General features: G+C 41.2%; 1 protein-coding gene across 1 annotated transcript in view; it reads left to right on the top strand.

Annotated features, from left to right (window-relative positions):
* Positions 1-12,287, top strand: part of ZNF827 (zinc finger protein 827) — a 136,813-nt gene that overhangs the window by 46,912 nt on the left and 77,614 nt on the right. Inside the window, exons 3-5 of the mRNA XM_063135676.1 lie at positions 2,576-2,748; positions 5,006-5,486; positions 9,557-9,790. Coding sequence (XP_062991746.1) covers positions 2,576-2,748; positions 5,006-5,486; positions 9,557-9,790 — 888 coding nt within the window. The remainder of the gene's footprint in view (positions 1-2,575; positions 2,749-5,005; positions 5,487-9,556; positions 9,791-12,287) is intronic.

Here is a 12,287-nt window from a genome sequence, read left to right as displayed (position 1 = left end):
CATTTTCAACACACACCAAAATTTTTACCTTGGCTTGGTAACATTCGCTTCAACAATGTCTGATAGCCACATTTATAAAGGCAGCACTTAATGGACTTGTTTGGACATAACATTAAACCATAGTTTAACGCAATGAGAATAAAGATAGGCAGCCTACAAACTCAAACGCATGCTCCCCTTCTGGAGGGGCTGTTAGGAGGACTGTGAAAGCTTTCACTTCTGTTTTAACTACCATGGCTTGTTGTGTCATTCGAACTGTGATTAATCTTAATTATGGTTAGTGAATGCTAGCCAACTTCAAACCATGATTTATGAAAGTGGCTTGTTTCCACTTGCTGTAGTTTAGATTGAATATAGTTTAGGATTCGGTCAACACACTAAATTATGGTTAATCAAAAGTGGAAGCTACTGATCTCAAAGCAATGCTGGAGGAGTGGAAAGAGGGAACTGCATGAGCCTGAGGCTCATTGCAGTTTGTCCTCATAACGCTAAACCAAGGTTTAGAACTGGCTCAGTTTATGAGGTATTGCAGCACAAACCTGGCTAGAAACCACATGGCCCAAGAGGTAATGACACATCGTGGTTTCTCATTACAAGAACGAGGAGCTGTGGACATTTTCCTAGCACATTCTACCTTCCTCTTTATGCAAGGGAGGAATTGTAAAGCTTTCAATCGTGGTTTGTAATGAAGTACAATGGAAACTGCTTTGCAGTAACCACAGTTAGTTAATAAGCAAGGATATCAAACCATGGTTTGATAACCTGATTTGTAAATTTAGGGTGCAATCCTATGCATATTTAGACAGAAAATACGTCCTACAACTCCCAGCATGCCCCCAGCCAGATTGCGCCCTAACTGTTTGGATAAAACCACAGTTCCCCATATTTGGATGAAATGGGAATATGTAGCTGGTTACAAACTGTGACCAGAAGCTTTACATTTTCTTACCTTGCATGTGCAGGAGGAGGAAAGGAGAGGCATGACCTCAAGGCTTGTGACTGCTCATTCTTGTAATGACAAACCATGGCTTATCATTAGTAGAATTAGTATTATAATTCTATTAGAAGTAAATTTGAGGTTTATATTCTCTGTATATGTTCAAAGCCACTTTCCTCTGTAGCTAGCCAGCAAATACAAAGGACAACATTCAGAGATTAATAAGAGTGAACAGTTACAATGAAATGCTAAAGTGAATTCCTGATTCTACAAAAGTCGTATGACCATACAAACTTAGTTGAAGGAGATGCTGTGTTTTGTTTTGAGAGGACCAACTTCCGTGACAAGTAGATTCTATTCTGAATAGCATATCTAAGCTTAGATCTGAAGGCTCTCTTTTTTAAGAAACAGAAGGAATCTTCCTCTAACAGATGTTATTCTGTCAAACAAAGACAACCTTTGATTCCAACCTATGTTCATGAAACAAGAATAGGGATGGACAAATCTGTCTGTTCCAATTTCTACAACATTTGAGCTTTGTGAAGCAGAACTTCGTTCCATCCCATTTCCGCATCACTTTGTGAATGCTTTTGTTAAAGGGATGCACAAACATTCATATACATTTTTGTATGCATTTTTCCCAATATACCCTTTTTATATGCAATTTTCCATTGTTCTGTCAGAGAACTGCATCACAAAATTCGGAGAAGTGCAAAAACTGAAGGATAATTGCATTCCGGTTTGCATAATAGTTCAGAAAGTGAATTTGGTTGGTTTGTATTAAAATGCAAACCCAACAAATTTCTTCTCCATCCCTAGACAGAAATAGCAATTTATAGGGGAAATGTCAGCAAGTGTTTCCCTTTAGCAAGAGATGCCAAATTCAGCTTTTTAAAGGTGTACTGAAATCAATGTTTTGTTTGTTTTTAATATAATTTAACTTAATCTGATTGCTCACAATGAACACAGATTCCTAGGCTGTGTTGTGCTGCCTTTGGGGCAGATTAAACCCTTAGACTTAACGCACTGACAACACTTCGGAATGGAGCTGAAGATAAGTTAAATAAGGATCTCAAAGATGCTTCTGTATCAGAAGTGGTATTGCTGGGCTTCTTGAAGATAGCCTAACAGCAGGGTCTCAGAAATCTCTCTCTATGAAGATTGGAGTGTGTCGTGTTCATAATTCCAGCATGACTTTCATTCAAGAACTGTGGATTACTGTGAACTTAATCACTTTCCTTTCCTTAGCACATTTCAGTTACTAAAATTGAAGAAAGTAAGAGTTGAGCAATTTCTTTATATTACATAGGTCAAGAGCAGAAAAATTAGCTACAGGATGATATTTAAGAGGCTAGGTAAAGCACAGTAGCATCCTCTGCTGGTTGTCCAAAGTATGATTGGGACACTGTCCTGTATCTTTGGTATCACTTTCATTAGTACCATAGGATGCCCATTCCAGCGAAATGTGGATTTGAAAGACTAAAAGTTCTTTATCCAAAGAAATGCACAAAACCTTGGAAAAAAAATATCCACAGGATGTTTTTGCAGAACAAATACGAAAATTGGAAAAAAAATATTTGGATTGGAGAAAAGGCCTGGTCCAACTTAATGAAGTTTTCTTCTCTTTTTTATTCTAAGCCTCAGAAGAAGAAGGGGGGAAACCTTTCCAGTGTCCAATCTGTGGCCTGGTTATAAAAAGGAAGAGCTACTGGAAGCGACACATGGTGATTCATACTGGCTTAAAAAGTCATCAGTGCCCCTTGTGTCCATTTCGCTGTGCACGCAAGGACAATCTCAAATCACACATGAAGGTAAGGTCAGTGGATACTGTCAATGAAGAAATGTAGTCCATAAGGCTGTTACTGGGGATTTAAAATCCAGCAAGGTTCTTATTATTAGTTAGCACCATTGTTGTGAATTCATTTTGTTGAGCAGAGGGGTTGGACAGTAAAAGCAATAGCCTCCTTATTGTCTGTAACAAATACTTGCTAACCTTTGGCCACCATCCAGTAAACCCATTTGTTTGGATGCAAAGGATTGTATGCATGAAGCTAAGGTTTGTCATTCTTTTTCAGACAGCAGGGTGGGCTTCTGTGCCGAAATTAACACAAAAAATGTTTGGAATGTGTCCAGTTCAAGGGTGGGCAGATGTCAGGCTTGCAGGATCTACTTTGGTTTTTGCTTGAATTCTGAGATCCGTCAATGTATGCAAAAGAGATGCATTAAGATCCACCAGTGTATGCAAAAGACATACCCTGAGAATTACAGAATTCTGAGCCCAGAAATTTGTTTTGAGTACTAGAACTGAACAGAACTCACAATTCTTCTACGCCTCCCTCCTCAACCCTGCGCTTTCCCTCTCCTGGGGCAATGTTGGGTAATCCCGACACCGAGGAGGGAGCATGGGGTTTCTGGGTGGCCATTTGGGTCCCTGCCCTCTTCCTGGTGGAATGTGACCAATCGGGTTCTGCGCCTGGGTTGGTCCTGGATTGCCTGCAGAGTAATATTACACGGTGGAAGCGCCATGTTGATGTTGCTTCCTTTGAAAAAGTTGGGGTAAACCCTCAACTTTTTCAGAACACAGCATCGTGGGGAAGCCCTGCAGTGGCTGCAAACCTGTGCTTGCATGGCTAATCGACGGGGCGCAGATCCACAGCCACCGCAGGGCTTTCCCTGTGTGTAGGCAGCAGGCTGGTTATCCCGGACTTTCTTCATTATAGCAGTATAATTTAGCAGGCGGAAAACGTTTTATTGCTGCTCTTGTTAAACAATTTGGAGTCACAAATTCTTGCTGATCTACTGCAAATGACCCAAAGATCGATCAGTAGTTCTAGATCTACCTTCTTCCCACCCCTGGTCTAGTTAGTACATGCAGCTGTCTATGTCAGCCTTCCCCAAGATGGAGCGCTCCAGATGTGTTTGGAGTACAACTCCCATCACTCTCAACTGACATAGCCATTGTCTAGGGAAGATGGAATTTATAGGCCAACACATCTGGAGGGCACCAGCTTGGGCAAGGCTGATTTATGGTGATGTGCTTTGTAAAGACTAAAGTGTCATTATTCATAATTTAGTTTCATTATTCATAATTTAGTTCAAGCAGAGAGTAGGCATAATAAAGGTCCACCAGTCCTAAGCTGCCTGAAATACAAGAGACAGATTGATTAAACTGACTATAAGAACCCAAGATCTTTCATTCATGCAAGCCCGGTCCTGAGAAGGCTCCAGTATCACAAGGCAGTCTATCTTTGGGACGCAGGGGGTAGTATGAGATTCTCAATCACAGTTATGCTTAAAAGCAGCCTTCCCTAACCAGGTACCCTGCAGATGTGGCAGACTACAGTCCCCAGTTACACTTACCATGCTGGCTGGGGATGATGGGAAATGTAGTCAGACTCATCTGCAGGGTGCCAGGTTGGGGAAGGCTGCATTAAGCCACAAGCAAGTGCCCAGCTTGCAAAGGATGGACTTGACATTCCACCTCATATGCCCCTTTTTTACCTAAGAAGTAGAGGAGGTGATGGATTGACAAAAATGCCAACCCATTTCCAAGCTATGTCATTTGGCTGCCATCAATTGGAGAGTACCCACACTCTAGCCAGCAGCCACCAGGAACATGAACTGGAGATGAAGAGCAAAGAGACTCTGATGGCAATGGAATTTACTCCTAAGTAAATGGAGTTCGTAGCCTTTTATTCACTGATGCATATTAAGACTGGTTCATGAGTGATTCATTGGCACAAAAAATATAAAACTTCCAGGAAATATTTGCTTTTGGAACTAAGCGAAGAAGCAATTGTAGCCTGCTGTTGAATAATTCTGTTACTTTAAACTAGTGACCTCAGAACAAAGATCCATATAGTGAAATATTCATCATTTAATTCTCTCAGATACAGGGAGAGCTACTTTGAGCTCATAATGCTGACCTCCCTTGTTAAGGTTAGTGAGATCCACAAATGAAATGTAAAGATCCCTATGAGGACTAAGGAGAAAGGGCAAGTAAGGAGACAATAGAATAAATATATAATATTTTCTTTGGAATACTGATGATGATTAACGCTTAATCAGGTTCACCAACACCAGGACCGGGGAGAGACGTTTCAGTGCCAGCTATGCCCATTTACCTCCTCTCGCCACTTCAGCCTGAAACTCCACATGCGTTGCCATCAACACTTCCTGAGGACAGAAGCCAAAGTGAAGGAAGAGATCCCGGAAATGGATGTCAAGGTGTCACCGCTGCTAAATGACAACTCCAGAATGGGGCAGCAAGTGGATGGGGGAACCGACCAGGCGGGGACAGCGGCTGCCTCTAGATCCCCTGAGGCAGTTGGACAGGCAGGAGCTGCCGTCCCACCTCTGCTAGTAAAACAAGAGCCCAAAGATGACAACAGTGTCTCTGCCCCATCCTTCGTTCTCAGTGTTGTTGACAGAATTGGCAACAATACAAAGCTAAAAGACTCCATTGACTTTGTGACCAATACAGCGTCAGCACTTTTCAGCCAGGACATCTCCGTCAAAATGGCTTCAGATTTTCTCATGAAGCTCTCAGGTAAGGATGGACAAAACTGTCTACTGACTGTCTGTATCACTTAACTCATAATTCCGTTCTGATCTGTAAAATAACAAAAAGTCTTTTGATATACATCTTAATACATGTTTAAATGTTATTTTCTTTCAAAATAGGCATTTAAATGCACAGTTTGATATTCTTAGACTGCCAAGAATTACGTTCAGAGAACTGCAAAATCCAATGAATAGCAAAGTTCCAATTTTCATATTAGTCCAAGAAATATGGATCAGGTCATTTTGTATAGGAGTGTGCAGCCATTAAATTCCTAAAGCATCTCTGCTCTTGGGTTTAGAAGTGGGCCGCATTTCTTTCTCTTCCTAAAATCTTGTTGTCTCAGATTTGGGTCGCTGCTTTGTGTTTTGAGCTCATGGGTCTCAGCTGTCTCCCTCCCATCTCACATTTACATTGGTAATGTTCAAAAAAAAGAACAAGGAATTTTATAGCATCTTAAAAACTAACATGTTTAATGGCATACGTTGAAACCCCCCCCCCCATTTCATCAGATACTTAGGAAGCTTCCAGACTAATAGGGATGTCAGAGAAATCCACAAGGGATTCAAATGAGTTTGGATTTCTATGAATCTGACCAGATTCTGCAGAAAACTGCCTTTTTCAGAGTTACACAAATTCTGCACACTTGCCGCCCGGTTTTTTACTTGGGGGGATTTGTGCTAAATCACATTAACTAATTTGCTTTGGTGCAAATGCATAGTACCGCAACTAGAATGAAATTCTTGTCTAAAAAAATTCGGTTACATCAATGAATGGATGACGGAATGAAAGATGCCTGACAATTTGCGAAACAGAGATGGAACCGATTTAATAAAATGCACACGTCCCTAAAACAAGGCTTTTATCATGAAATCACCCTGCCTTATTTACAGAATTTTAGTGGGGAGACAGATGTCATTGTCTTCTATTTGTAATCCTCTGTGTTTCCTCACCAGGTCTTCCGTCTTTTTCCTTTCCAGGAAAAAATTTTTTTTAAGGAGGAAAAGACAGAATTGCTGCAGAATGCATTTTAATAGGCAGCACGAGGAGCCATCTCTCTGGAAGCAGCCTTAGTCCCTGAAAGCTTATGCCATAACTAATGTGTTAGGTGTCATCTACACCTACTGCCCTTTCGCAAGGGAGGAGGGGTGGTTGCGAGGTTTCCTGCTTGCGTGATCGTTGTTCACGGGGCACATTCGAGGGGAGTTCCCCGCAAATAAAGGAGAGCTGTTGCGGGGAACATGCGTCCCCTGACAGCGCTTCTGCATGTGGATCGGGAGAAGTGGGAGGGGATATGCAGATGATGCGGCTACGGGGCTTTTTTTATGAATCGGTTGGGATGCGCATGGACGTAAAATCACAACTAAACATGGGGTGGATAGGAAGTCCAGCGCTTATGCGATGCTGCGCAGAGATGATAACAAAACAAAACACAGTCGGCACCACAACACGCCGATAGCCAATCAAAAACTGTGCCGAAAATGGCATACGGTCCATTCTCACACACCTCCAAAAACGTTGGAAATGCCCCTGACAGCGGGTTGGCTGTTAACTGAGCCGGGAGCTCACAGCTTCATGAAGGGGTGGGGGGCACACTAGCCGCGGACATTGGGATTGTAGCGAGATAGCTGGAAGAGCTGCTACAAAACCAATTACCAGTATTCTTGAATAACAATTGAACTAAAAGAACTGAGAAAATAAAAACGTCTTTGCCTGCTACCAAAATAACATCAAAGCTGGTGCCAAGCAAGTTTCTTGGGGAAGAGTACTCCACAGTTAGGACACCACCACTGAGAAGACCCTTTCCTCAATAGCCACCCACTTTACCTAAGATGGTGGAAGAATGAAGAGAAGTAACAGTTTATTATCTTCATTTGCCTAAATCCTTGTATTTCAAGGACTACAAAATAGATCTGAAAATGTAGTATGGGAAGAAATTTTGTATAAACAAGTTGGTAATAAAAGAAGCCGAATGAATACGGTTTCTATTAGATTTCCAACTCTGTAGTCCTAAACACATTTACTAGGGAGTCTCATAGTGGAACTTACCTCAAGTAAACTTCCATAGGATTGCACCGACATAAACACTGAGAAGTATTGATAGGTTTTTAAAATTGGGAACGCATTGATATTTCCTCCCTTTTAATAATTACTGATTTGGAATGGGGTGAGGGGATTTTTAAAAATGTTTTTAACATCTTTCAAAGTGAAGCCCACGGATATAACCTATTTATAACCTGTTTGTGCTATTGTTCTGACATTTTAGATTAATGTCGCTTAAAATATATGCTTTAAATATAATTTAAATTTAAATTAAATATATGCCATAACTTTGGACCTTGCATGTATTGAACTGATGATAATCGAGCCAGTGATGGCTGTAGGAGAATCAAAAATAAACATTGGAGGCTGGGGAGGGCGAGGAAGGCCAGAACTCAATATACCTTCACTCTTTACGCCTGTTTTTTATTCAGAAATTGACAAGTAACTTTTTAGTGTTTAGCAGACAGGAATACTAAGGACCCAGACTTGCATTTTTCATGCAAAAAAGCCTGTGTGCCTATTTTATAGTGTCTTAATGAAGGGTCCTGCAACCTGACTTGTGTGCGCTGTTACCTAGCAACATGTTATAAAGTCACTGAAGGAGTGAGATATATCTCAAAGATGAAAATGTAAACTTGGTAAGATATGTCAGTGCCACACAAGGGGAAAGATGTTATGTTAAAGGCAGAAATTAAACCCATTGATCAGAGCAATGTGTATCTAAAATAGTGTGGGGGGTTATACATTTGACCAGCACCGCAGTACTTAACAGAGTTTCGCCCCATAAAGCAGTAGGCGATTATGTTTTATTTAGTGGGCTTGTGAAATTTACTAGCAATGTTTTCAGAAAGCATTTCCATTTATTATAATATGAACACACACAAAAGAGAGAGGGAGTCTGAAGATAGTTCTCTGTCAGCCTTTTTTTTTTTTTTTAAAAAAAAAGACAATTGCTTGCTTCAATCCCAGATCAATGAACTGCGGTCTTCTCCGCAAATGAGCAAAATAGAAGAGGTAATTAAAGAAATGAAAAGGGGGAAGGTGCCAGAGCTAGACAGTTATATTCAGATTGGTTCAAACAGCTTATACTGCACCTGTAGGCATTATATGAGGAACCGATTTATGGTCAAGCTTCCATCATTATTCTGTGACATAACAATCTGTGTTGTCCCTAAGTTTGACCAAGATCTAAAATTTTATGTGTGTACTGTGGGCCAATTTCACAGAAAACCTGGAACTCCAAAGACAGTTTCGAGCATTAATGTCCAGTGAGAATCATGCATTTTGCAATATCAGTGTAGAAAGAGCGGGATTATAGTAACCTCAAGACTGGTTTATGGCAATGCGGTCTATGGCCTTAGCTAGACCTAAGGTTTATCCTGGGATCATCCCAGGGTCGTCCCTGCCTGCTCCCAGGATCCCCTGTGTGTCATTTACATGAACAGGGATGACCCCAGGACGATCCCGGGACAAACCTTAGGTCTAGCTAAGGCCTAAGTGGGGCTGTCCTTAAGGCTGCTCCAGAAGCTAGAGCTAGTGAAGAACCCAGCAGCTTGGCCATTATCGGGAGTTGCCCCTTTTTAGCATGAAATTTCTTTGCTGAGGAACTGCACTGGCTGCGTATTCCTATCACCCTTTGAGACTCCTTTTTATTTCTTTTTTTCTCATCCCTTTTCTCCCTGTCTTGTTCTATTTGCATTTGCTTTACTATACTTGCCCCTTTTCTTACCTACACCTCTACCATGATGCACCTAGTCCTTAATACTCTTCCGTGTTCTGCTTCTATCTGGATGTGTACTAAGAAGTATGATAGTTCCTGCCTCAGTCATTTTATGGTGATACTTGCAAAGATTCCATTGCAAAAATATAATCAATATTTGGTGTCTCTCCACTGTCTGTGGAGAGTTCCCTGCCCCCCCCCCCACCTTCCCCAGCTGTTGCCACATTTGGTATCTTGCTGCTTTCTGATGGTGTGTTCACGCACTTTATTCAATCCCTTTCTCCCCCTCTCTTAGCTGCAAATCAAAAAGAACCCTTGACTCCTACTTTCAAAGTGAAAGATGAACCGAAAGATGAGGAAAACGCAAGCTCCATTTTGCCGAAATCCAGTTATGTTTTCAGCCATGCACCTGAAACGTCCGCTCCAAGCATTCCCGAGGAGAATCTCAAAGCACAGGAAGTGCCAGCAAATGTATTGCAGCAGGACATGTCAGTCAAAGCAGCATCTGAGCTTCTCATGAAGCTATCAGGTAGTCAATTCACTTAAAATGTATTCAGCTTCTTGCATTTGCATTCACTCCAGTTCTAGCATTGACAGCTGTAACGTTGCCAGTTACTTCATCTACTTTACACTTTACTGCAAAGTTGCCATTGATCCCAGTACTGAATTGCTCTGGTGCACAGATGTTGTCTTTCTAAGACCCATTATTGATGTATTGCTTCTTAAGGGCCTTTGTTCAGGTCCACATTTGGGAATGCATATATCCAGGTGATAGCTTTGGGATGCTAGAATTTAAGAAACCAAAAAAGCAATATCCCACCCTTCATACAAGTATTGATGCTTTGTATACATAACAGAGTAGCATTCCGTCACAAGTTTCCTACACAAAAAAAATCAATATTTCAATTTCTGGATATGTAAAAATTCTTTAAAGGCCCATAGAACATGTATCTTCCTGTTTGTGAGATATTTTTATTTATTTATTACGTTTCTATACTGCCCAATAGCTGAAGCTCTCTGGGTGGTTCACAACATTGGAATATATACTTCTTCTTAGCTTTTCTCACAAATGGGCTTTTGAGTATCTAGAAATATGTGACTTGCATCTCTTATCTTCTAAGAAGCTTTCTGTAGCTGAAGATCTCAGGCCTAAGATATTGCCATCCTCTGTAGGGGCAAAGCTGGGTTGCGTCTGAACCAGAAAAATCTTACCACTCTTCTTTCAGTTATCTAAGAACTAGAAAAACGAGCTCAAGATGGGCAGCTTGTGGCCCACCAAATGTTTTGACATACAACTCCCAGCAGCCTTAGCCAACATAGCCAATGGTGAGAGATAATGGGAGTTGTAGGCCAAAACATCTGGAGGGCCACAAGTTGCCAGTCCCTTCATTAGATATTCAAATACTTTGTTATTTTATGTTTTATGGTGAATGAAAAGTCTGTATCATTTTACAAGTCTCTCTGTAAGTTCAAGGGAGGCAAAAAAATATTCTTGGTATCTTCCAAGAGAAGTGACTTTCTAAATCGCTGTTTGTATAGCTTTGCCTTATATGGATGGCAGGTTCGATTCATATTTCATGTCGGCTCAGTGGCATTGATAGCATGGCATAGAGGAACGTTTATACTGGAGTGGGCCATAGTATGAGGCTCACCATCTTGGAGCTGTGGATCCTTATCTAGCCAAGATGGCATCATCCAAGCACAAGAGAGAGAGATCAGCTGGTTTGCAGGAACCCCAGAGTTTGCAGAAATACAAAAAAAAAAAAAAAATTAGGGGGAAAATAGTACAAGGGGAATACCTTAAAGCAAGCCAGTGAGGACAGAGCATGCGCACTGGCCACAGAATGGTAACTGACTACTGGAGGGGAGGGGCAAACCACCTAGAGAGCTTCAGCTATTGGGCGGTATAAAAATGTAATAAATAAATAAACAGGGTGTAATGGAGTGAGGTATCCTGGAAGAGGGTTTGGCTGGCTAGAAACCTGAGCAGGAGCACTTCACACTAGGTCCCACTTTTAAAAAAAGAAAATAGGAACCTCTGTATAGTCAAGCATGCCACTCTCCTTATCCCCTGTAGTAAGTCCTATACAAATTAGAAGCTTCCATAGTGGTTGGTCATTGAAGACATTCTGTGGGAAAGTGGCTCTGCACATGTGCATGGAGAGGGGTTTGCTCCTCCTCCATCTCTTAGAGCTCTTTCTTGAGAGTTATGAGCTGTGGCCACCCATGGCTAGTCCCTAGTGTGTGAATACACAACGTGAAGAGCATCTTTTGCTGGCATGAAACCATTCCGCTAACAAATCTTATCCTTTTGAAGGCTTTGTTTAGTCATTATAGTTATTATATAGCACAGGGTGGAAAACATAGTTGCAATTCATTGTGGTCATTCTGGGGGAAATGAGAGGAAAACTGTTTCTGGGCAAAAGTCTTGGCAGGCCAAATGTGGCTCACAGGCCATATACTGCCTTGCCTAACTTATCCCTGGTGGGCCAGGGGCGGGGGCATCCGTCCATAAATCAGCACCTCCAAAGTTGCAATGTTGGGATAAAGACATTGCTTATTCATGTACTGGCACCACTTCATACACACGCATTTTACAATTTCCATATGCCATAATCTGGCAAGAACTTCAGTGCCTTTGCATCTGTGCTTTCTGTCTCTGAAAATGGTGACTGGGATTTTTTGGCATAGAGACAAGAAAAGGTCTATAGTAGCACACAGCTCTGAACTTCCGGTGTTATATTGCAAGTTTTATTTATTTATTTAACAAATCTCTTCTCCACTTTTCATTATAAATTAATCCCAAAGAAGAGTATAAGCAATAAAACACAGTAAAATAATACAATAGTGACAAAAAACATAATCAAACAGGGAGAACAGTAATAGATAAATAACAATTTTCGCATTGCAGCAAAGGTTAAGAGAGGAAAATCTAATCAAAAGCCTGGGTAGATCTTTAGCTGGCGCCAAAAGCTTGTAAAATTGGCGCCACCCGTAAATGATGGAAGGGGTTCCACTGTCAGAGT

The sequence above is a fragment of the Elgaria multicarinata genome, chromosome 10 (assembly GCF_023053635.1).
Source record: "Elgaria multicarinata webbii isolate HBS135686 ecotype San Diego chromosome 10, rElgMul1.1.pri, whole genome shotgun sequence".
NCBI classification, from domain to species: domain Eukaryota; kingdom Metazoa; phylum Chordata; class Lepidosauria; order Squamata; family Anguidae; genus Elgaria; species Elgaria multicarinata.
This window is presented reverse-complemented; position numbering and strand designations above follow the sequence as displayed.